General features: G+C 40.0%; 1 protein-coding gene across 4 annotated transcripts in view; it reads right to left on the bottom strand.

The window, feature by feature from the left end:
• Nucleotides 1–24,708, bottom strand: part of SPIRE1 (spire type actin nucleation factor 1) — a 128,340-nt gene extending 103,632 nt beyond the window's left edge. For all 4 annotated transcript variants that reach the window (XM_066561419.1, XM_066561403.1, XM_066561411.1 and 1 more), the window contains exons 1-2: nt 24,134–24,708; nt 12,266–12,300 (exon numbers count right to left, since the gene is read on the bottom strand). In XM_066561419.1, coding sequence (XP_066417516.1) covers nt 12,266–12,300; nt 24,134–24,440 — 342 coding nt within the window. In that variant the 5' untranslated portion in view covers nt 24,441–24,708. The remainder of the gene's footprint in view (nt 1–12,265; nt 12,301–24,133) is intronic.
• Nucleotides 24,709–26,436: the final 1,728 nt, after the last annotated feature.

The raw sequence follows: 26,436 nt of genomic DNA, 5'->3' as shown, positions 1-26,436 counted from the left end.
GATAATTTTTCAGCTTCAGAGCAAGTTATGAAGTTCATAAATTTTATGTATCCACAAGAAAAACACATTATCTGTATAGGAACAGTTGTCATATGTCTTCATATGCCTTCAATGTCTTCTCATAAATAACATTGTGATTGACAGGAAAACCAACTTCATTGAAAGAAACACAAGTGAATATTGCCAAAGGTACAAATTCAGTAAGATGCTGCATCGTTCAGTCTCATGATACAAGAATCAGATTGTTTAGAATCTTATGACCTAGGAGTATTCTTATGACCTAGGAGTATTCTCTGCAGGCTGGAAAAGGACAATGCCTGTTTTTCTTGACCTTAGAAATTCTGCAAGACATTCTTAAGTCAGCCACTGTATTAGAAGAAGCTGTGGAAATCAGAGACTTAGTGCAGTAGTTACATCTCTAAAATGGACTGTGGCAACAGGAGTTATTCCCTTACTTCAGTGTCAAGAGGACACAGTACCCACGAGAGTGCTGGAGGTCAGAGGCCAAGAACAAGTGACAGGCCCAAGGTGGAAAGGGAGATACAGCGCCTGTAAGAGTCAGCTGTACATTCAGAATCCTGACTCTCTGCAGCTGTAGGTGTTGTCAGAAGGTGCAATGGCAGCACCTGCGAGATTTAGGACAAACAGAATTTAGCAGAATTTGTGGCTGCGGACAACTGTTTGCTGTATCCATTCATATCAGCTTATTTTGCTCAGGGTTTTTTAGCTCAGGATACCCTCATAAGATCTGCAGACGAAATCCTGCACTACGATGCTCAGCGCTGCTGCCATTTGCCGCCCCTGGGGCCGTGGCAGAACTGGGTTAGAACAATGGAATTAGCCTGGAACACAAACAGGGCCAAGATGGTTTCAACAGCCACCCATCTCCTTTACAAGGAAGGATTCTGCAGATGTGGGCTTTGCTTCCTCTGATTGTGGGATTTGAATCCACTGACAGCTCTACACTTAGGAACTCTCTGGAGCAGCAGAGATACTCCATGTGTGGGTGGATGACAAGAAGAATGCTTTGAGGAGTCTGTTCTCTGGAGGCAGACTGCAGCAATTTAAAATAATTTTTTTTTAAAAAGCAAAACAAAAAGGGGCAGACTGAGATCCTCATTCATGGAGGAACTAGAGAGATCTGGCACTAAGAGGTGATAAGCAAAGTAATTAGAAAATAATTATTTTAAGGGAGAAAGGGATGTAAAAGAGTAGAAGTGAGTCAAGATAATTTCAACAGAATGAATCATAAAAAAGTAATATATAGTTCCTGTTGTACTGGGTGACTGAGAGGGACGGGCATGCTCCTTACAAGACATTAGCAAGATCTTAACTAGATCTTTGCTCCTGCAGCCATTAAACAGGGGAAAAGCACAGCAACCAACACTTTTCTATCTTCTATTCAGAAAGCTTTTTGAAAACTTGCTTTCACTGTCACTTTATAAAACCTGTAATAGGCCATGTCAAACAAAAACCCCAGTGTCATACAAATTCAATCAGTGGTAAACAACCACACAACAAAAATATAAATGCAGTTGTCTGATGATCCATGTCCAATTTCCATGCCAGGAAATGCAAAGCACTGTATATGTGTATCTGCTGCAGTGCCCACTGTCTGCTAAAATCCATTTATCTAGATAGTCACACAGACATAAGATTGAAGAAACAAGATCTCCATACAAGCCATCTTTTCCAAAAACAAAAGGACAAGCCACTGACAGGAAAATGCATGGAATGTTATTAGTCTGACACTTTGTGTTTCCATATGACATTTCAAATGCTAGAACAACACAAACATGCTGTTTTACACTATAAATTCACAGTGAGCTTCAGGCTAGATTTAATGATTGTATCTTTGCTCATGATACAAGTGCAAGAAAAAAATTATACCAGTCCTCTCAAGCAGATTTTGTGAAAAGAAATTCTCTTTTCAGGACCCCAAGCTTGCTCACTTCTAACAGAATATTTTGTTCAAGTTCATTGTCCTACTAATCACTATTACAGTAATACCACACAGCAGAGCCAAATATTATTTAATCCACATTTAAATGACAATAGGCCTCATTTGTTTCACTGCCTTTCCAAACACTGCAGAAAAGAAGTTTCCTTATTTCGTATTAGTTCTTGATTCTTCTATCCTTTATTACTGGAATAATTTCCCTTTATTCACACTTAAATATGACTCCTACTTCAAATTCCCCATGTTTGCTTTTTTCCTTCTATGAAACTGTTCATTTTTATCTCTTCCAAACATTCTATATCTCTTTTGAAATGCTTTCTCTGACTGAAGTGTATACAAGAAATTTAGAGGTAAGCCTGTCTTCTGTGTAGGAACAAAGTTTATCTATTTTCAGAAAAGGAACAATAGAAAGTAAAGTCTGATGTTGTATTAGGATGGCAACATCTACATGAATAAACCTGAAAGATAAGAAATCTATTTTTAAAGAGAATAGGCTACTACTTCTATAGAATTTCAAAGTATTTAAGAAGTTGACATAAGAAATAAAGAATAGCCTAGCCTGAAAGTAAATTCCTAGTTATCTTGATGAAATGACTCTCCAGGGAATTAGTAATTTCTTGGCAGTAAAGTAATGGGCTTGTTATTTTGGGTAGTTTTTTTAATCTGAAGGATGATCTTGGGGTTTGTGATTAAGGCTTAAACAATCTAGATTCTATGCTGGCTCCACCATGTAGTCCAAATGTCACACCAGGCAATATGCCTGATGTCTTCAAACTTCAGTTTTCTTTCTCTAAAATGAGAATGTTCATTTTCTCACACCAAAATATTAATCTAGTCTGCTTTAGTGTCCATATGATTAAGTCACTGGGGCAATTCATACAACCAAAAGTTCATCATGGACTCGTTCACTCCTGGTCTGGGTTTTAAACTGTGAAGTCTGCTACTACATCTGTGTATATAACAAGCATAACAAGACACAGAAATCATCTGAAGGATCTGAGAGCTGCAGCCAGGCAACACTCCAGAAAGCTAGGAGCCCAGAGATAAGAGATCTTAACTTTTAAACAAACATTTTCCTTCTGTAAGAGAATGAGGTACTTGAAATTGAAAAATAATTTGGCTATAATGTCTCTAAATAAGTGGCAAAACTCTCCCCATCACAACGGGATGTTTTTCTTCCTTTGTCTCATATAACAATCCTTACATATGGTTTTCAGATTAACTTTTTATTTCTCATCCAGCAATGAAACCAAAGCATGAAAAACAAATAGTATTCCAACACATTTTCCCAGCGCCAATAGTTTAAATGTTACAGGCATAGCTATGCAGCTGATTCTCCATAAACACGCTGTGTTACTGTTCAAATGCCCTTTATGCCATGAAATGGAAGCACCAGACTCTGCATAAAGAAAGTCAGATTCAGCACTAGCTCTCTCTATCAGATCAAAATGACAGCTCACAAAATTTTGAAACTGGCAGAATTTTGAAGAAAAATTCACTATAACAATAAATTTGTGTATTAAATAAAATCAAATGTCCTTGAGTACATTCAGTTGGTCCATGAAATCTAAAACTATTATGATAAAGTAATGCTGGATGTTATTATTCTGGCCAACAAAGTTCATTAAGGACATTATTTCTGTCATTGTACAGACAGATAAAAAAAGAAAGAAGAAAAGGGAAAATAACCATTTTTCTACATGCCTTACTAGTTGTAGACTTAAAATTAATTCTAACACCAAGCAATACAAAATTATAAAGAACAGCTCTTTGGAAGATTACTAGGTAAAAAGGTGGCCAAGGACCAGAGACCAAAATTACTTGACTGCTTTCATGCAGTTTCAACCATATTTATTTTCTCCATGCCCAGTGACATGAAACATTTCAGAAAGACTTAGGAATTGCATGGAGCTTTCACTCTGAGAATATAGATGAAATACTCAAATATTCGAGGACAGGCAGAATGCTCAGAAAAACAAGGTGATTTGAGATGCTACAAAGTATATTCAAAAAGCAGTGTTGATTCACAATCACCAACTAGTGAAGGAGTTTGAAATATGTAGTCGAAGGATACATGCATGTTTGTCTCATCTATGTTCCCTGAAGCATTTGTAAGAGCTTCCCTTCAAAGCAAACAACGCATGGCACATCTTCCTAACAAACAGACCAGATGGAGCAACTTGTTAACTATGCAATGAGTGTTTGCTTCAGATCTACAAGAGCAGAAAGAAGATAGCCTGAATGTGTAGGTCACAGGTGAAGCAAAAAGCAACATATGGCAATCCCAAAACCACAAGGCAGCCAAAGGAGAGTCTTTCAAAAAACTTTGAAGAAATAATTCCCATCATTGCTCAGAAAGGAGTAGGTGGCAGGCAGTTTGCATTAGCCAAGACAACCCAACACAAAAAAACACAAAGCCTGCTTGGCAACAGAGAAGAGAGGGGTGCTTTTAGCAGACAGCAATTAAGGATTTGGCAAGCATCTGGAGGAAAGGAAAGGTTGCGAGTCGAAGATAACGCCAGTGTCATTGGTCCAGATAACAGAGGAAGATAAAGACACAATGAGAAATACACAGCAGAAAAATAATGAATTCAGATAGCAGCACATCATCCAGTAGGACCAACAGAAGAAACAAGCAGAAGAGCAGAGATCTGTGAAAGCACATATTTGGAGCAGAGAGTCATCTCAGCAACACTGAGAATCATAAAATATTGTGCAGAGGCAGTAACACACACCTGCAAAAGCAGATGATTAACTTTTTGGTTAAGGAGAAACAGAAAAAATGGAAGTTAATGAATGAACTATAAAAGATTTTGGAAGAAAGCAGGAGAGGGACACTTGGAAGTAAAGGTACAATACAGATGAGAAACAGTGACTTGAGACTTGGACAAGGATGTTTCAGGCTTAGGGTCTAACAGGTGGAAGAGAAACACTTGTCAATTTAACAGAGTACCTCTACTTTCTTAAATGAAGCAGGAGTAAATCTAATAAGTGTGAACAGCTTGCCTTGTCCTAGTTAATTATTTAACCTTTACTTCTTGCTGAGGGTGAAGTACTAAAAGCATTACAGGTGCTTCATAATTGCCACTGGTTAATAGAAGAAAGGGACGTGATGAAATACACATTTAGAATTTAGTCTAATTTTATCTGTGTGTTTAATTTACCCTCTGCATTTCCTTTTGGTAAATAAAAGTATTTTGTTTCACCTGCTACAGCTCACAGCAACACTAAAGGCTAATCCAACAGTTCGGCATGGAACATCTTTCTTTCCTTCACGCTATTAAGAAGAAATCTTGGAGCTTGCTTTGTCTTCCCATGATTGACATTACAGACATGTAACTGGCAGACAAAATCAAACAGCTTAAGATGAAAATGTTCACACTGGTAGGTCATGGGGAGCACAGAAACTTACCAGTTTCTCTAAAGTTCACTCTGGAACAAAAGCTCAAATGAATTGCACTGTGTCGAGTCAAACAAAAGAAAGTACAAAACTAACAAAACCCCCTTTTGCCTCAGTGAGCCCCAAGACCAAGTCAGGATCCTCTGTGCCAAAGAAAGCATGCAGTGCTGCACACTCTCACGACTCCACTGCAAATCTTGCTTTGTTCAATGCCTCAACTTCTCAGGTCAAGAGATTTCAATAAAAAGCTACATGATAAATGTTCCTGTGGAAAAAAACATTTCGTCATAGAAGTGCAAAGAAAAAAAAAATTAGTTATTTGGGTATGTATGAACTAAAACCTAGAAACTAATAAAAAAACCCCTCATGTTACTTTCAACAGATTGTTTTCTGCTGATCTCACTGCATGCAAGAATAAGCCTTATGGTATTTGAATGCTTGAAGACAGTGTTAAGGGGAATTTCTGAAGCAACCACCATGACCTCTCCTGTTATTGACCTTCTGAAAATGCATATCAGAGAGAGACAAAATAACAGAAGGCAGCAAGAGAGATTGAAGACCAAATAAAGATTAACAGCACCGTCTATTTGTTCATTTAAAATTCCACATGTTCATCTGCATTAGGTCAGCTAAAGCTGCATTTAAAAAAAAGCCTTTCATAAGGACTTGTGATTTTCCCAAGTATAAATTGCTAGGGGTCTGATACATGTGAAGTATGAAGTGACTAACAAGAATTTAAATGTTAAAACATTATCTACTTCATACAAGAATTGTTTAGATGAACTAGATCGATATTTCTAAGTGCTTTCAAAGAAGGAATGTTAGAATTACTCAATAAGTTATCACTTGAAAGAAGAGCACAGGTGTATTTAACAAAGCAGCTGGGAGCACTCTGAATTGACCTTATTCATAAACAACTATTTTTCTCACTTTAAATCTCTTCACATTTTGAAAACAACCGTCTTTCAATCCTTACCTCATATTCTTAATGCCTAAATTTAAAAGAACATTTGCTTTTAAATTGGGAAACTGGTGCCTGGTAACTGAACTGCTGAAGTGAAATAAAGTGTTTAGCTCCTTTGAGTTCCTGTCTTCTTTGACCACTGACCAAATTCAAAACTGATTAACAAGCAATTAGGCTATCTTAGCTATGTTAAAATTAGCCATGGCCAGTAATGCAGGTTATTGTTGAAATAATGCTGCTTAGATTTTCAAGGAACCTTATGTTAGAGAGCCTCTAAACCCAGTCACACAGAAATGTAAAAAAATTAGACATCAGTTAGAAACACACAGACACAAAAGGTCTGTTTGAACAACATTCTCCCTTAAGATTAAAACGGTAACATTTTACAAAAACAAAAAAAATCCAGTATTCTTAATGAAACATCATGAATCTCTACTTCAGTCAAAGGAGGTTACTCATGTCCTACAGCATCAAAAGTAAAATATAGAAGAAAAAATGCAGCAGAAAATGAATGCAATATTATGTTAATATACTTAACCAGCCCACTAAAGTGCTCCTTGCTCATCTGAAAAAAACCCTGAAAATTTGCTAAAGACTCATTTTCCTTGGCTTTTAAAATATCAAGTACCAAACTGAACCTATTCAATATTCCTAAATTCATCACTGCAAGTAAGCGCTGTGTGGACTGAAGTAGTGCAGGGAAAGAAGAACTGCAAACAACAGGAAATCTTCAGAGACTGAACTGATTTATATGCTTTTCATCTGTCATTTAACCTTTGCTTTACATATTTTATTCTCATCACCTGTGTATCTCCTGCACTTGTTGTATTGTGGGTGTTGAACTTCTGAGTGAATAGAGACATTCAGGAATAGGGGTTGAGTTGGAGTTTGTCCCCTGAAGATCCAAAAGCTAAAGCTATCAGGTCAAACTTATCACTGAAACTTACTGAAGTCCAGGGTGTATTTTACCTCAGTTTCAGCACTGCCCTAGGCAAAGTCCTTCAAGCAATAACAAAGAACTCCCACCATGCAACCACACTATTATCCTCTTTTATTCATCCACAGAATGCTCCTTATGTTATTGTGCTTTGACTCTTAACTTTCTGGAAATTAGCAAAGAGGTAGGAAAACACAGCATCTCTAACAGAAAATCCATAAGTAGCAGAGTTCATAGGAAAATGTTATATAATCTCAGAAGGCTTCAAGAGATTTAGCAGAAAAAAAAGGTATGAGACAGCATTGTTATTTCATACAGATACTCTAAACTTGTCTTTTATTATACAGAACAACAAAGAAGGACAACACAAAGGGCTATTAAATTGTCAGTATGCAAACATCTAAAGCTTAATTTTTTCTTCCAGTTTGAATGAGCAATCAAATTAGTCTCTTGGTCTGAACAGACAGGCAAATACATCCACCAGCTACTTTACTCAAAAAATAGCACCTTAAAGCTAATTGATATGATAGCTATCAATGAGTACATATGATTGCTGCCATAGGTATGCTAGCATGCTTCTGATTAGATGGGTATCTTCACAAGCACAATTTAATAGAATTTATATAGAAAGGGTTCTGTAAAAATTATCTTACTCTTCCAAAACTCTGAGCCTTCTTTCAGATCCATATATTCTATAGCTGCAGACTTTTCCATCTCATCCCAAGAAAAAAAAAAAGGGAATTCTGTAGTTACCAAAAGCCCAAAAAAACATAGAAAAAAAATCCCCAAAATCAAGAAAACCTCCAAAATATCAAAGAAACACCAACACTACTTAACTTCATGCTCTATGCTTTATTATTTGTGGTTTTTTGCAGGCAAAATGTTCCCTGGAAGGGCCCAAGTTACTCTAAGACCTAGTTTTCCACCAGCCATTATCTGAAATTGTCAGAAGACCAAAGGCTGAAACTGCCTCTGGACTCTTCCCCAGTTGATTGAAAGGTTTATCAGTGGTATCTCTGGAATGGAGATTTCATCATAAATCCTGTGTGACTTCAGGGCGTGTAGATTAATAAAGGCACATCATATACTGCAAAATTACAAAGCCTTTACAAGGAACAGCCAAATTCTCCTCGAGAACTCTGGACAGATGGCAGGATTTGACTATCACTAAATCAGCTTAGTCAAATACATTATTAGTTCTCCAGCCCAATATTTGCTGGGTATTCCCAATGAAACTGCTGAATGAAAAAGGCAATGTGTCGAGCTTATAGCAAGTAAAAATCAGAAATCCATTTTTCTCCAAGATAAATCTCCTCCTGATGTGCTAGAAACTTATACAAATTACAAAAAGGCAAAGCTCCTCTTGAAAAAGCAGCTCATTACAAAACACCAAAGGTCAAAACCTAAACTCTACTTTTTTGTGCATTTGCTATATAATTAAGTGTCTGTTAAGCTGCTTCTCTGCAACTATGGAGTATTTCAGGAAAATCTGGAGGTCAGACTGATTGCCAGAGAACCCCCACATCAATGAACAAACATAATGGACTTTCAGGTATCTAAAATAACAGGTCCCTCAAAGGCTAGAGTGCAGCTTCTCTGTGAGATAATTCCATCAGCAAGGGATGAGTGCTTCACTTATCAGAATTGCCACATAATGCTCAAGCACAAATTAATGCTTGCAAGAAAAAATGCATGATTCTGCTTTGGTTTCTAGAAGGTAATTCAGAGCTCTTGTTAATTTTCCTCTTAAAAGCACAAGGAATCAAAAGCTTTCATAGAATAACCAGATTTGTAACCAAGCTTCCACAGAGAAACTTATTTTGATGGAAGTCACATGCATTCATATTTTACTAAAAGAAATTATTCTCAAACATTTTTGCCTGTCCTCTGTGCAGTGACATTTCTTCTCCCTTGTCACCATAAGGTTAATGCTCAGGAGGGAGAACAAAGTGACTATTACTGTGCATGACAAGGATTGTTTGCTGCAGCAATTACTCTTCAATCAGAATATTACTTTTGTTTACATTCAACAAGGATAAAAATATGAACCCTAGATATTACCATATGCTAAATACACATTTTACACTGCTTGAATTGTGAGCAGGCAACACACTTTAATACAGGTGTGGCATGGCTTTTAATGCAAAATTATGACACCTCTTTTGAAATCCTAACATTCTGTGCTATTAAATACCTGTTCTCATTTTCATCTGCATGAGACAGGTGATTAATTTTATTTGCATCAATACACTGAACTAACAGGTATATTCTCATTTGTATGACAGTGAACACTGTATTCTCATAAGCTGTATATTTATTCCCCTGAATTATTATCTAAAATACAGTCAGTGCTTCAAGTTTCCAATGAAAAGGTTAAAAAAAATTAGCTCCATAGACAAGAATTGTGATTTTCAACATACATTAAGATTTTTAATGGTGATACCGAGAGCTCATGAATAGAATTTACATAGACAGCGCACAGTCTCCACAAAACACTTCTACAATTGATTCCTTCTGTGATTTGACTTGGACTGAATGGTGTTGAGTAATTTATTCACCATTGTTTGGGACAGGCTATTTAATTCCCTTCTGACCCTTAAACAGCATGAGAGGTTGCGTGTGTCTCTATGTTAGCGCACATCCTGGTTAACTGCATTAATCACACACAACAGGCCTGTGCTCACTTAGGTGGGTCTTTTCAAATAGATGGCAATTAAACCCTCCTACATATGAATCACTTCACATTCACAGAATACTTTCTATGTGAGCACTAAATATTTACAAATGAGGCTGGCATATTTTATATAATTTCACCACCTTGGCTGAGATGACTAAGGAGTGCTATCATTATGTACATAACAGAGTTATAGGCAGGTGCAGATTAAACAAGGTCACCTTATTCCTTACTCCCATCCTCCTGTTATGGCTGTGGCACCTGGACTCTGAACTTGACACACCATTCATATTGCTGGCTTGAAATAAAAGGTGTCCCAATTCTGGTTAGTTTATGTTTTGTAAAAAAAAAAGTTATGATTGTCATTCTTTAATATTTTAAGAAGTTTCCCACATATCCTAGTATGTAGTAGCTCATTTAGGCCACAGGAATCAAAAAAAGAGAGATGAGCTGTCTCTGCTGAATTCCTAGTTCTAAAAAACACAAACATCATCAACTTCAAGTCTAACGCTGCAACCCCAAAGGAATTTTGGAGGAGAAAAAAGTTACTGACTCCTTCACAGCCTCCTTCAAAATGACAAAGATAAAGCGAAGAGTCAACGTGATAATGGTCACAGTGCTGCTTATTAGAGACATTCTAAAGTGAAGCCTCTGTCTCATGGGAAGCTCCAATCTGCTTTTCAACTATCAACAAATACACTTTTAGAAGATCAAAATTAGAAAACTCTTTTCCCATGGAAGATTGAATATAGCATATTGAACTGACTCTTAGTAGACATTTCCATTTGAAGCAATAACACTTCTACCTTCCCAAAATGAAAGACTTAATCTTTTGTGAAAAACATTTTAACAGTGGTATATTATCTGTATTTTTAATATTAGAGCCTTTGATTATCTTCCTTTTAAAAAACACAAAGCAAAATTGTAAACATACTTACTACATAAAGCATTCAACACACTAGATTATAATTTGTAAATAAGGCACTAGATTTTGTGAACTGAGATTTTGTAAATCCTGAAACAAACGCAGGATGCATTTGTTTAAACCAAACCACACAAAGCAATAAAACATGTCTACTTCCAATTTCTGTACTTCTCTCTGTTATGAATTACTCCTTACACTGTATCCTGCAGGAAGAACATTTCTGGTTTTATTATTATTAATAATACTTGAAAACACCTGGATAGCCTTAGCATTTTACCATCTGTAGTTGAATTATCTAGTCTTTCATTTTTTCATTATAGCCAGCCATCATCCTGCACAGTTTACCTATGAATAAACCACTTGGTAACAGTACTTTGTCATCTTCACATATATTATTGATGAGAATGCTGACAAGCTGCCAATTAAAGATGCTCCACTGCTTGTCCCATCTCCAGGCTCAGCCTGAGGTACAGATGGAATAGTTGCAGTGAAAACTCAGTTTTACATTTCAAAGAAAGTTCAAAGGCAGTGAGAAAAGGCTGCCCTGCAAAGGACACAGAAATTGTATTTATTGCTGGAAAAGTTTATTTGAGTAGACTGTATTATTTACTCTTATTATTTATGATAATAAAAATTAGACTGTGAGTCCACATCTTGATCAACTAGATGTTCTATTTAGTTTTGCATTCAGTCCTGGATTAAATCTATGAATCTGACATATAAAACGATTACAACACTAATCACAGTTTAGTAACAAATATACAGAATTAAGTAACGGTCAAGATATAAATCAAGCAGATTTAAGTGGATTTGTGTTTCTGTTGTTACAGAAAGACATACAACAATATTTCTTGGACCCCAAAACATTGCCGAGTGATAAATTAAAGGTCATACCAAAAGTATCTGAAATCAGGATGCTTTTAAATGAACAAGCAACCCTGAGATCACTTGTATTCTCTGCTTCCACCAAAATTCTCAGGTTGTGAAAAATCACCAAGCCATTCCATAAACACAAAGTATTTATTCCATGACCAATTAGTCCTTTCTAAAGTAAGTATAATAGAATAATTTATCCAACAGAAATTACCTACATTAAATATTCTTTAAAATACACATATGTTTTTAAGAGATTAATATCAAATGAGATTACATTGGCTGCATCACAAATCTTTAATCTTGGTTTTGAAAAACCACACAGCCTTTTTTTCTTGTATTTTTGAACATGAGACTAAATATCCCATGTTAAGACACGCTTATCAGCTGCCAGTGAAAGTCATAAATACAATAAACATTACAACTTTGCAATGAACACTCCACACTGTAAGCATACTACATCTACACTATAAGTTAAAGAAAGAGCTGAGCTAAATCACCACTAAGAGAGAACACAAAATACTTCTCTTACCTCCATTTCTGTGCAGTGTAAACGGCCTGATTTATCTGTAAGAGAAAAAAAAGTTTTCAGATAAAGAGAAAATGGAAGAACAAAACTAAAAACTTGAGTCACTTCTCTTTTTCGAGTAATTGCCAAATATTCCTTGTCTTACCTGAATCACACATTTCAATAATGTTTTTATTATATATGCATCCTGGTATTAACAACAAGAAGGCCCTACCCTGTAAGATTTTTCTTTGGATCCTTTACAATACTGACTTTTAAAAAGATGTGTCTTTAATGCCTGGCTTTATTATTTAAATCATATGATTGATGTTTAGCCATGGAGGGAACATGAAAACATGTTGGCTTAAATTAAGCAGTAGCAAATAGTTATTTCAAGAAAATAAGCAGCATTAATTCATAAACTAGGGAAAAGCCACTGTTTCATCTGATACTTCTGGGATTTCAAAGAGTTCAACAGATATATGAAGTTCAAACAAAGTTAAAACATTACTATACTATTTTTGTAAATCCCAATTGTCAATTTTTGCATTTCCTCTGAGTTCCAAAACATCACTTAGGAATTTGCATAATAAAGAAAAATAAGGTTTCTGAAATGTTTCATTAAATTGAAATCTCAGTTTTCTGAAACACAAAATAGTTTTATACCAAAGTGGCTTGACAGCTTAGCAAAAAGAATGAAATTTCACAGTGCATTAGGAAAGAATCATGTCACTAAAAGCAGCAAGTTTATAATTTTGTATTAATAATCCTTATCAAAGTAGGGTCAAGGAATCCTGACAGGATGATTTCCTGCTGGAAAAAAATTATTCAAGGAATTTAATTTTTCCACAGAAATCCATCCATTTGAAAGGGGATCTACCCAAAACTTTAATTTCAAAACACATGGATATAAAATGTTACATTTTTTGTCTTAGCTTTTCAGCTTCATTGCATTCACACAGCTGGTTTAGAATTTGCAGCTTTGGACCCAATAGCATAGAGCCTACAAAATGCATGACAGAATTCTGACATCTTATGTACTCAAAAACCAGAACAGGATGCATTTGCTTGACTGTGCATGTGTATTCTAAGAGCAGATGTTCAGGTGATGATTAGGAAGGATTTAGTGCAGTAGTTTGGAAAAGCCTATGATTTGTACCCATAACTGGAAGGACTATTTCATCAGACTGGCTGACAAGCCCAAGGAAGCTCAACCAACTGGCTGGCACAATGCTTGCACAGAGGAGTGATCCCACTGACTCCATATGACAAATGTGAACGGCATGCAAAACACTCAGCTCTGGGAAGAGTCACCTGCACAGAAAAACCTCATTTTTCATACAGAACTGGTCACCTTCCCTTTGAAACTAAAGGTTAAACACATCCTGGATTAATAGGGAACACCCACCTAACAGAGTGAAAGTTATTTTCCTTTTGAACTGTTGCCAAAGCAAGCTAATGCTTAGTGCTGGTGTCTGACTTCAAGAGCAAAGAGTGACTTTAAAAGGCTTTTGAATCCCATATTATCTTTTCAAAAGGACTGGTACCTCTGGTTCACTTACTTTCAGATCCACATAATAAATTTTTTGGTGTTTAAAATGGTAACATTCATGTGATTGTTACAAACTATAAACAGGGGAGATTTGCTGAGAATGTTTTTTAACTGCTAGGATTATTAGCAGATTTATTAGGGGCTACTTTTGTGCAGTCAAATGACAGGTGACCAAAACAATGTATCTTTATGATACAAGATGATACAAGATTAATTCAGAGAAATGTAGTCAAGACCGGGGAAGAAAAAAAGCACATGCTGTCTTTAAAAAGACATTACTTTAAAAAAAATTAATTACTTGTTCATTAAAAAGTACTAATTTTAAACCTATAGCAATGCAGTGCATACACTAGGCCACCAACGTTTGCAATCACTGATAGTTTAAAATATTCAGACTTGCATCTCCTATGGTCTAAGGGAACAGGAGCCAAGCTGTCCACAGATCCTCTGAGTAGCACCAAGCACTCATTGCTGCACCTCACAGCAGAGCTGAGATCCTATGAACATCCTTTTAGCAGAAGTCCCAAACAAGTCCTGAAGCACAGAAAAATAAATCAGCCTGGACCAAAACAAGAAAGACAAAAATTGAATTTCTGAAAGTAACAAGATGCTTATCTTGCAGATCCTTTGATAAACCTCCATGAAAGCTGTTCCTCAAGGAAAAGCACTCAAACTCTGGAGTGCTTTTTTTTATTATTAAACTCAACTATTTATTTCTATTTATACTAGTATTTTAAACCCCAACAGTATTGTCCTGAGGGCATGTGCTGGGGAATAACAAGTCTTTCATGCACCCAGACAGTATCCTAGCTGGTGCAAGTGACTGACTTACAACATTTTAATATACACTGCATTATGGTAATTATTAACCATTCCATGTGCCTCTGTACCTTGAGACCAGCTATACACTTAGCAGATTTCCCAAAGCTGTTCACAGTCACTTGTGGACTCTCTCCATTGGGAATTTACTACATTTCTGCAGAGATCATTATCAATACTGTTGATGCGCACACATGCATCTATCAAGACTGAAATGAATTTGCTTTCATTTGGCAAGACAATTTATTTATACTGGCTTTATCTAGAGTGGCCGGGAGTAGAAATTTCTTCTCTCTTCAGCTGACATGACTGAAAAAGCAGTAACTCATAAATGAAGCCTAGAGGTCACACTTCCTTGATTAGCACTGCAGAAGAAAAAATTCCCCGTAAGTCATAGAACAGTCTCTGTCTGCAAGCATGATGAAATGCTTCTCTGGTAAACAGGTGAAGCCTTAAAAAACTATTGCAGCTGCTGATTCTTAACATAAATGAAGACTTTTCCAGACTTCAGAACCATTCAACTAGATATTCATCTGTGCAGCATTTTTACCACTCTTACTGCCAAAAAATATTCAACAGTAATTTTCCATGACAGTTTTCAAATAAAAGCTAATGCATTCATTACTAGTAAACAGCACAACTTTAACTGTCAACTGCAGTTTATAAACAAACTATGGTTTGGAAAATTAGATCATTTTTCACTCTCAGTTTGTTGAAATGAAAAAACGAAAGAGTTTTTTAAAGAAGGAAAGTGACTTACATTGGAGGTTTCCTGTATTTCTAAAAAAAGTCTTCAGAGAGACACATTTGACAGAAAAAAGAAAATTACAAAGAAACCCCAAACCCTCACATTCATTTTTTGTTTTTCAAAATTTCTATTTTGAAAAGTATTCTTCTGTCAAACCCTCAGCAAGAGGAGTCATAACAAACTTTCCTCAAGCACCAGGGAAGACTGCCTCATCCCTTCAGGCAGCAGCTCCCTGGACTCCTACCAATTGTAAGAAGCACACATTTAAGACTGAGTTTTAAAAGCAACACAGACAACTCAGCATGTTAGGATGGACTGACCCAGGGTATTTGTAGGACAGCTTGTGGGATGTGCCAACTCATCTGCACTCCTCTATCTGAAGAAAAACCAAGCTACTGAGTTGACTTTAATGATATGACACCACAATCAAACAGAGGCACCATTTTGGCGATAACCAGCTGGTTTAAGAGCCCTGCAGCTCAGAGCATCTCCCTAGCCTTCCTCTGGTGTCTCAGACTCCTCTGCTCACATCCACAGGCAGTTCCTTCAAGACAGCTTCTTCCAGAATTGAATGATAAACACTGATTTTTCTGGCAACATTGTGGCTGATGCACATATTGGCAACAAACCTGAAACTCATTTTGTGTTAAAGATTAACATTATAATTAAATGTCACAGCCCAATTCTGCAGGTTTGGAGTGAAATCAAGCTGCTGTTGCTACAACAACAGAACTCAAGTTGCCCTCAGGAATGACAGACACTGCCTGTACGTACTGGAGGACAGTGGAAGAAGAGGATGAAGAAAGAACATAAGGGCTAACCTGGGAAAGGGAGCAAGAAGGACATGAGAGTCACTAACTCAAGTTCCTTGAGTTGAACACTCTTTAGTCACACTCCCCAAATTAACAATAAACTGAATTTGTATTTACTTTCTAGCTTTTACATCTTCAAGAGGCACTGTAGCTACAGTAGTGAGCTTTTCTTTGCCCTTAAGAGAATGAGGATTCCTCAAGTAAAAAAATAAAAAAAAGTTCAGACTCACATTTAAACATCCAGAAAGTGGAGTTTTGGTAACTTTGCAATTACCAAAAACTGGAGATTTGGTAACTAATCTGAAACTGGTCAGATTAGTTGCCAAAAGTGACAAGTTCATCAATACAAGAGTCAAGATGAGCACCGATAAAACGGAATGAAAGAAGAAAGCAAAGGCAATCATGCCACAGAAGGAAAAGAGATAAATACGCAAAGAATGGGATTTCTAATTAAATTAAGGGAGTGGAAAACATTGATGTAGGAGAAATGAGCCAGGCTGAGGACAGACAGTGAAAACTTGTAAGATAAAAAGAAATGGGAAAAAAAAGTGAAAAACAGAAAGACAAATATAGGCAAAGGATATCTAGGAGCAAGACACGTCAGGATGCAGGGAAGAAGGTCAAAAAGAGCAAGAACATGAGGAAGTGGAAGGAAGCAGACTGGATTAGGAGAGGTAGAGACCCCCTCTGAGCAGGAAGCACAGAGACCCAAGTTTTTAAGAAAAATACTTAGGCTTTGAGGATCAACATATCCTTCCTTTAAACTGTAATTAGAAGGCAACAAGAAACGGGATGACACTTTAGAGCTTGTGGCTTTTTGGCTATGACTCATGATTTCTGTATCAGACTACAGCTGATGACTTAGTAATTATAGGCCTCACTTTTCTGCTTAGGAAAGGGAAGAGAAAACTGTAAAAATGTTAAGAGAATACAAGGAAAATTCTTAGAGATGTTTCTAGACCCACAGCAATCAGACTTTCCTCCCCTGTGCCAATCTTTTTTCATGCCTTCTTTTTCCTCCATTCAACACTTCATGGAAGTTACTCCTAATTTTGAACAGTCATAAGCATTTTTTGTCTATTGCACTAAGTAAAGGTAATGACTAAGAGGTCTTCTGTATTAATACCCAGCTACATTTTGTAATAAAAATATTTTAAATTGCAAATTAACAAATCCATGCTACCTTAGTGCTACTTCCTAAGATATAATTACATGGTCATTGTCTTGTCTCACTTCTATTCTGCACAAGGCTGTGATCAACATAGGATTTTTCTGTGTTCCACTGCTTGCTCTCTTCAGCAAACCTGTTAAGTTTTCCTTGGGATCACATCAATTTTTGTTACTCTAAGATAAATACTGTGGTAGTTCTGCATCTCCAAGTACTGCTGGACACCAATCTCTTCTGTAGATGCTTAAATAAATACAGATACTGCACTCATTCTCCTCAGGCCTGTACAGGTATCAACTCTTTCCAAAAACAGTGTGAATTCACAGAGTTCACGGGTCTTGATTTTTATTGTTTAAAATTTCTGTTACTTTGATCACATTCTAATTCTTCCCAGAGCTACTCAACTGCCTGCTCATTCAATACATATGTGTGCTCCTGGCAGAACTGTGACTCCATTCAAGTCATGAGCAGTTTCTCCCATCACTTTTGATGGATCCAGAGCTTCAAGCAGGTTACAGCTTTTCTAAACTGATAAGTCAGCACTATTGGATCTGTTAAGAACTGTCACCAGCTGTTAATAAACTCTCTCAAGTAAATGAAAAAGGAGTTCTCTTAATTCTTCTCTACCTCAGCTATGTCTTAGCACTATACAAAGCGACTCATCTCCTTTTGTTCCTCTTAAAGTGCACAGCAATAAAATACAGTAATGCAATCATAGTTGCATATGTCATGCAAGCTGTTTTAAGGTTTTATCAGGAATAAAACAATATTGTCTCCTTATTGTATCTGATGCTGTAATGTGATAAACTAATTCAGAAACAAAGAGCAAACACTCCTCAGTTTCTTTTTAACAGATATTATGAAAAAGCTTCTCCACTTTCATGTTCATTGCCAACATGGATGCAGGATGTTACATACCTTTAATCCTCTTGTTACCTGCAACATTCCTACTGCACACTTGGCAAACACAGTCAGGCTTGGGTAAGACTCATCCACAGCTCTGCTGCTGTGCAGGTCATTTGCGCTGTAACTCTGATCCTGTCCTGCTCTGAATCACCCTGTTCAAGGCTCTCTCTCTTTCTCTGTTCCCCTCTGTCACATCAAACACTGCTACTGTCTTCCTTTTCAAAGCTCTGTGCTCCTCCAGTCCCACCCATCACCTCTCACCGGGCACTGTGGGGTAAACTATCACCTCAGCCAGCCCTGAAGCAGGACTCCATTATCCATCACCTATTCCAAACCCCCGCCCCCCACCCCAAAAAAAGCATCTTTGTTCTTTCTCCAGCAATGCCCCACAGGGACATGATATTAACTCTCCACAACATCATGGCAGATGGCTCACTTTTCACTCTTCTCTTCAACTGCTGTTAACAACGACAGCTAAAATTCCATTTTCCTTCCTAACGCAACATTTTTACTGAATTAGACAAGAAAATCTCTGTTAAAGTCTTATCATTTACTTTAAGTCATTATTAATACCAGGGGCCCACAATTCCTCAAAGTTCTTCTTTCTAAGTTCAAATTTCAATGTTTTCCTTCGGAGTAAATGCAGTTTTCAGACAACACCAAATCAGAGTTCATTCGTTCACTGCATATTTACCATCTTCAGTATTTCTCCATACAAATATAGGCAAACAAGGTCACTTATCCCTGTTGGCAATTTCCTTCCATTTCTTTTGTGCAGACATTTGAAATATGCATTTTTTTTAACCAAATACATTATTTTGTTATGCTGAGATCTTTTCTTTGCTTATTTTGTCTTCACTACCAGAACTGCCTACAATAGAATGCCCAGCATCTGCTGATATTCACAAAGAGCCCACATAACCCCCAGTGCATGGGATGCATCCATATGAGCCATGACTGGAAGCCTTCCAGTTCATGCTTACGTACTGGGAACCACACTGATGACAGAAAGCCGGGCATAAATAAGGCCTAAGCTTTCTCTCTTCCACAGATCAGTAGGGCAAGAAGAGAAAAAAGTATCAACTCATTGAGGCTCCTCTCTGCTGTCTAGTAGCATTTTCTTCCTACTTGACATCCAATATTAAAATACCTATATAGGCATCTATCTTAAAACTCTCACACAAGAAAGTGAGGCTCAACACATCAAGCCTTACTATTCTTAAATGCAGATGTTTCTGAATATCCTTGAATTAGATTTGAATTCCAAACATAATTAAGTCATCATCCTAAAGGTACTATTTGTTTAGCACTATTCATAGCAACACCTCTTCCAAAACTTCAACATCAAGAAAGGCTACTTCCACCCCTCATCTTTAAGAAGGGTCAACAAAATTAGAAGAAAAATGGTAGTATGTTCATTTTCCACTAAAAATCATGCATTTTCTTCAGTAATCCACCAGAGACTGACAGATAAGAACATCTTCGTGCACACAAGTTGAATTGCATTTATTCATCCTGTTTCTCTATTCTTGTTTTCCAAAACCTGGGCACACAAGGATGTAAGAGGGACATGGAAGTCATTAAAACTGCCAAGACAACATAAACTATTCTTCTCCAGCATGTCTCACCCTGAGCCCTCCAAGTCCCATGAAAGCCACCATGCAGTCAACTTTTCTGTGATCTTTTTGATTCAAAGCCAGAATACTCCATGCATTATGCCCTCCTGCTGAACAACTGGCAGATTTCCAAGACAAAAATCTGCATAGTACTCGCTTCTGGTAAGACCAGCAGTAATTTCCCTGTGTGTTTTCTCTCTTAGGGCTGGAGGATGAGGCAAAAGAAGGGCCACTGACACTACCCACAGCTCAGGGTCTTGGGAGGGAAATGAAGGCCAAGAAGAGCCACAATTATGCCAGCCCTGAACAGCCAACAGCTGGAAGTGAGCCCAGCCTGGTGTTCAAAGTATCCTTCTTTGCCACCTTCCAAGATCCCCATGGCCTGCTCCTCTTCAGGAGCTCAGTGCAATGCCCAAAGTCAGTGGCCACCTTTGCTAAGCCAGGGATGCGGCACTTACAAAACATGCAGGGAAACCCCTCATTTTACCAAACCCACTTACCCCCAAAACTGTTCTGTTTCCCACCTTTGGTAAGGAGGTGGCACAGCCTCTGTGCTGAAAAGCAAGAGCTCCTTATCCAGCTTGCAGCAATGGCACAGCCCCAGTGAAACAGCCTCTGGCACCCTACAGTATCCCGGTGCCCCCAGATCCTGGGCATGGTGTCAACTGCCAGCTCTTGTGTGGGTTTTCTGCTCCTCTGTCTGTCATTTCATTATTGCTTCAGGTTTATAAAAACATGTGTAAATGTGGTTCTGCAAGAAGAGAGCTTGGAGGAGTTTACCCCAACTCTCCCAAACGTTTACCCCAAACATTTTAGCTCATTCAGAAGTTATTTTTTTATTGCATCTGGCGCTTTACTGGATGCCACCCTTAGCTCTTTTCATATAAATTACAAGTTACAATGACTGCTAAAGCACTCATTAGTCAAAATAAATTCTACACTGCATCTCCAATTCCACCATGGGTATTTTGAAGCAACCCACACTTCTGTGGCATTTAGATGTCACTAAGACAACCACTGTGTTTATTTTGCATATTCATGCAAAATCTTTCTTTCTTTCCTACTTTGGTCCTGGAAAAGCAAAAAGGTTCACATTGCTCTGTAAAAACATGGCTTCATGTGCATCTCTAGAGCAAACTGTGACATGACTGCGTTTGCTCCTGACGTTGCCCGAGCCCCACTGACAGGCGTGACTGATCACATCGTTCGTTTGCCACAGTCCTGGACAAAGCCCGAATGTTCACTACCCAAAGACACCATTCTTCAGGGATTCCTTTATTTGCCCACACAGGATTCTGTTGTTTACTAAAATGGAAACTAACAGCCAATATTTGTTCCTGTGAATTATCCAAACCTATGCACCAACCTACACCTATACATTTTTTATGTATTGCTGGAACAAAACAGCTTTACAACTCAGAGCATTAACCTGCAGAACCCCTATTGCTCTAACAAACCTCCTGACACAGGCATTTAAATCTAAATTGTCTGCAATACAAAGGCAGGAATCCTTCCTGATCCTCCTCTTGTCAGGGATTCAGGTGATATCAATGGTGACATTAATAGGAATAATTGGGCAGCTTTTTCATCCTTCATCTTTTTACTTCTTTTTAACCAAAACCTTGTATTTTTTAAGATAATGAAATATTAATAGATCACATAGATAAAACTGGAAAGATCTGAAAATCAGTTTGGTTTTATTTAAGGATGTGATTCAATTCAAAGGGCATTTTCTGCCCCACTATCAGCGAAACTCATCTCTTTCCTACCTCAAGGACATTTTCCTTCAATTTCTATGTATTGTTACTTGGAATTTCAAGTATTGAGCATGAACTGGTAAACTGTTTCACAAGAAACTGCTTTGGAAAAATACCATCAGTTTCTGCATAGTCAGTACTTCTTTCTAAGAGAACTTTAATTTGTATCTTGAAAGTAAAATTACTGTGACCATACTGCTTCAGGGCCTGTTGTGTTGTGCTGCTCCCCAGGCCATAGAGCCAGAGCACTGGTTCTTCCTAAGCTTTCACCGGTGCAAAGAGAACATAGGAGTCTACAAACAAACAACTACTCCAGAGGCTCAAGCTGTAACTGGCTGAGGAAGCACATTAATCATCATGTAAAGAGAATGCAGTGAGCAATAAGGAAAATAATAGGAAGAGATCAAAAGATACCAACGACAAGCAAGCCTTCTGTCAGCTCCTCAATATTCAGTATAATGAACTTCCAACATTCGATGCATCACATATATAACAATTTCCAGTGAAAACCTGCTCCAGGTTTCACAAACCAAAGAAGACAAAAAATTCCTCGTGAAAGCTTAGAGGCTGAGCGGCCTCTGTGTCCAAAGTCTGTTCAAATTTAGGAAGATGAGAAAAGCCAGGGGCAGGGAGAGGACCCCAGGAGGAATCCTGCCTCTTTTCAAATCCAGGCACCTACCGGCCTGCAGCTGATGGAAAAGCGAGTTCACCAAGGATGCTTTAGGAATGGACAGCTGGCAGAAAAATCCCTGCCTCCCCTTTTCTATTATAGGCACTGGAGGGGGTACTCTCCCTGGGATAGCTCCCGCCTCCTGCTTTCCTGGCAGGTCTTCACAGACTGGTTATCTTTGTTTAGGTACATAGACACACTCTCTTAAGATTCTCAAGATATAAGCACACACATGCGGTGTTATACAAAATAATACATACACTAATAAGGTGAAAAAATAAAAATAGACAGGGCTGAAATATTTAAAATAATCTCATCCATCCAAAAATTTAGATGTGGTATCAACATACATAGGTTAGCACATGTTGACTAAAACATTTTCACAGTAAAGCTTTAGCATAAAATAAACATGCTGGATATCAGTGAGGGGCCTGAACTTTATATCCAAGTATATTCAACACTCTCCTACAGCCAGTAATGATACTGTGTAAGAGGAAATAGGGTAAGTCCACCAACAGCAAGAAAAAAAGCCACAAAAGAAAGAAATATAGGAAACTAATGCATTTTCTGCAATAGGAAAGAGAAAAGAAAAAGTCTTGATGTCATCTCAAAAGACTGTAAGCAAAAGCAGCACACGACATGCAACACAAAACTCTTCAATGTGCTTGTGACATGCAGATGCCTTTGGTCAGGAGAGCATTTTCCTGGAATTTCTGGGTGCTGGTCTGGCATTTAATTAACATTACAAAGACCTGGGTTTTAAAACAATTTTAAAAGCACACCAGATCACATTTAAATGGAAGTCATTATTAGACTCATTACAATTGCAGAACTAAATGATGTCCTTTCTTCCACTAAATATATTTTGATATTTGCATGTACCACTAGCTCCAAACTGGATTACTGCAACTCTCTGCCAAAAGACTTTTCAGACAGGGACTGTATCAAAAGGCTTCATTAAATTGTAACACCAGGCATAATATTCGTGCTCTAAATGCTGAGGGCTCCATTAATCCCATTTTGTGAATTTACCACTGCCTTCTGATTCACACAACTTTAAAATGCTGAAACCTGTCTTCTCGAAAAATTCTGTGACGTTGAATGTGGTCTAGGCTGATACTGGGGAATACCATCATGTATTGGCCACATCCTTCTGCTCCCCATCTTTGATTTCTTTTCAGAAATCGAGCTTTACTTGCAACAAAAAAAATACTGCTTTCCACATTTAAAATCGGAAGCTTTGAAAGGCTGAGAAACAGACATGCGCCCTCATTTTCCTTTCCAATGCAAAATACGCTTTCCTGGGCATTTTAACGAAACAGATGGTAGGTGCTAAGCCCCTGTACACGGCTTTCTCACTGACTTAGTGTCAGCACACATCTAAATGGATATATTTCTAATGGGTGCCTTTTGATGCCCAACTGTTCCGGGAGCCCCTGCGGGATGCGCGGCCCGGCCGGAGGAGCCCAGCGAGCGGGGAGCCCGCAAGAGCGGCGCTCCCTCCCGGTGTGCGGATGACACGGGATTGATTACGCACCAGGAGAGACGACGCAATTATAAAACACTGGACCCGCATTCGCCTGCCCGCACCCGCACGCAGGCGATCGCATCCCAGGAGAGCGGTTCTACCTTTCCACGCACGACACCGAGATGCCGCAGGGACACACAGACACACACACACAGAGACACACAGACGCACGCAGACCCCCCACGGCATGACCGAGGAGCCGAGCGCTCGCCCACCGCGACCCTCGGGCGGGAAGGACCGCCACGTCCCGGACAAAGGCTGATGGAGACAGGCGCCCGACCCCCGGCTGCTGCCGCCGGTGGCCCCCTGGCCTTACCTGCGGCGGGCGGGGGCGGCCGGTCGGGCTCGTCCTGCTCCAGGGTGACGGCGCCGTCCCGCCAGACGCGGAGCTGCGCGGCCGCCGCCCCCAGCCTGGCGGCGGGGGTCTCTCCGCGGCGGGCGCGGGCGCGCAGCGAGGCGCAGCACTGGTAGCACACGGCCCACGCCTGCTCCTCGTTGATGGGCTGGTTGTAGAGCCGGAGAATCTCCTCCAGCGACAGCGCCTCCGGCTGCCCGCCGGACCCGCCGCCGCCGTCCTCCTCCTCCTCGGCGGCCGGGCGGGAGGCGCCGGGCTGGGGCTCCATGCCCTGCGTCCGCCGCGGTGCTCCTCGCTCAGTGACCGGCCCCGCCGCCGCGGCAGCGGCTGCTGATGCTGCTGCTTGCGCTGATGCTGCTGCTGCCGCTTGTGCTGCTGCTGCTGCCGCCCGGTCCCGCCGTGCTCATCCTCTCCGCCCCGCTAGTGCCACCAGGCCGCCGGACGGACAGCCCGGCCCGCGCGGCAGGCAGCAGAAGCCAGGAAACAGGCAGGAGTCAGGAGGAAGGCAGGCACAGGATCGGCGCCCGGTCCGCCCGCTGCCGCCGCCGCCGCAGGGGGAGCGACAGCTCATAGCAACGCAATGGCGTCCTCGTCCTCGCCCGCCCCCGCCGCGCGGCGCCGCCCGCCGCTGCAGCGCCCCCTGCCGGCACGGCCGCCATGGCGGGCGCGGGGAGCATTCACTCGGGGCTGCCACGGCAACCGAGCCCGCAGCGCTGCCGAGCCCTCCGCTTCCAGCTCCGCCGGAGACACCGACAGACGTGCGGCACTCCTCCCACAGCCCCCGGGCCGCTGTTTCTGCGCCGTGTATTGGGAACCACCACCCTCAGAAACAAACAACTCCCGGCGGGACGCGGAATGACACTCCCTGCACCCCCAAGTGCTGAACACTTGACACCAACCCGCGCCATCACGGATACAGCGAAACATACTAGCAGGGCCCCGCTTTCATAGCGGGAGGGCGAGTGCCTTTGAATTACAGGTCTGCACTCCCAAAGCAATCACTTCCTCCGGGAAAGCTCCATCCTCGGCAGCAGCAAGGCTGGAAGCGTCCAGGGTACATAGAGAGGCTAGCAGAGTTAAACCACCTCAATCTGGAAAGGGAACAACAAGGGAATCGTCTTCAAGCAGCTGGGAGCTGACGTCCCTGCCTCTGAACACACCTGGGCACCAGAAGGGCACGGCCCTTCATACCAGCCCCAGGTAAACGAGCACTTTCACGCAAAAAAAATCAGACTAAACACCCTGCAGCTCACACTGAACACTCTCTGTTTCTTTCTTTAGTGTTGTACCTCTCAGATGTGAAAGGAAACTCAAAATCCCCAGTTCGCGCCTGATCCTCTGGGAGCCGGGAGGGTGTGAGGGACAGCGCCGGGGGTGCCCCCTGCCGTACAGGAGCGGTACTGCACCTGGGCAGGGCCCCGCCGCCCGCGGCAAGCAGCCAGCGCCTCTCTTCCCATTGCAGCTCCTCTCTTCCCATTCCACTTCCAGCTCCTTTCTTCCCATTCCACTTCCACCTCTCCCCTTCCCATTCCACTTCCACCTCTCCCCTTCCCATTCCACTTCCAGCTGTACTCAACGCAGCTGCTTCTTTCCTCTTGTGTAACATACAGCACTGCATACAAGATACAACTGGTACTTGAGCAATGCTGTTGAATTTGGTGATATTCACCATGCAATATGATCCAGCCTTTCAGGCTACATTTAAATACAAGGAAATTGGGGGAGAAATTGTGAAGCTTTTATCACCATCCTGTATGCTGTAGAGCAGGCAGACTTGTAAAGTTAGCAGCAGGACCAGTAAGTACATTATGTACTATTAGAGTCCTAAATTTAAAAAACCTCAGTGCTGCCATAGGAAGTATTTAACACCTCTTGAAAAAAGACACAAATGGTGTCACACTGCCAGAGTGCTGATTAAATGTACATGCAAAATGCCAACATTCACTCCTGCTATATGTGTTGCAAGATTCTCTAAGGTAATTTTTTTGGTCCAGCACCAGCAGAAAAGAGCTACCTCTTTCTTACAAGGACAACCAAAGGAGGTGGTCATGGGCTATCACTGACACAGAATGGCTTCTACAGAAGGAACCAAACAGTTTCAGATTTTCCAGCCACAAGAAGAGATGCCTGGAGTCCACATGGGGAAAAACCTGAGAAGTTTGGTATGGAAAAGTTCAGTAAGGCCAACAAGCTTCCCATTTTGCAAAGCATAAAGACCTAAAGATACTCAGCAAAATCACCACCCATGACAAAAATCACAGATA

This window comes from Molothrus aeneus, chromosome 1 (assembly GCF_037042795.1).
Source record: "Molothrus aeneus isolate 106 chromosome 1, BPBGC_Maene_1.0, whole genome shotgun sequence".
NCBI lineage: Eukaryota > Metazoa > Chordata > Aves > Passeriformes > Icteridae > Molothrus > Molothrus aeneus.
Note: the sequence above shows the minus strand (reverse complement) of the source record. Positions and strands in the feature narration are given on the sequence as shown.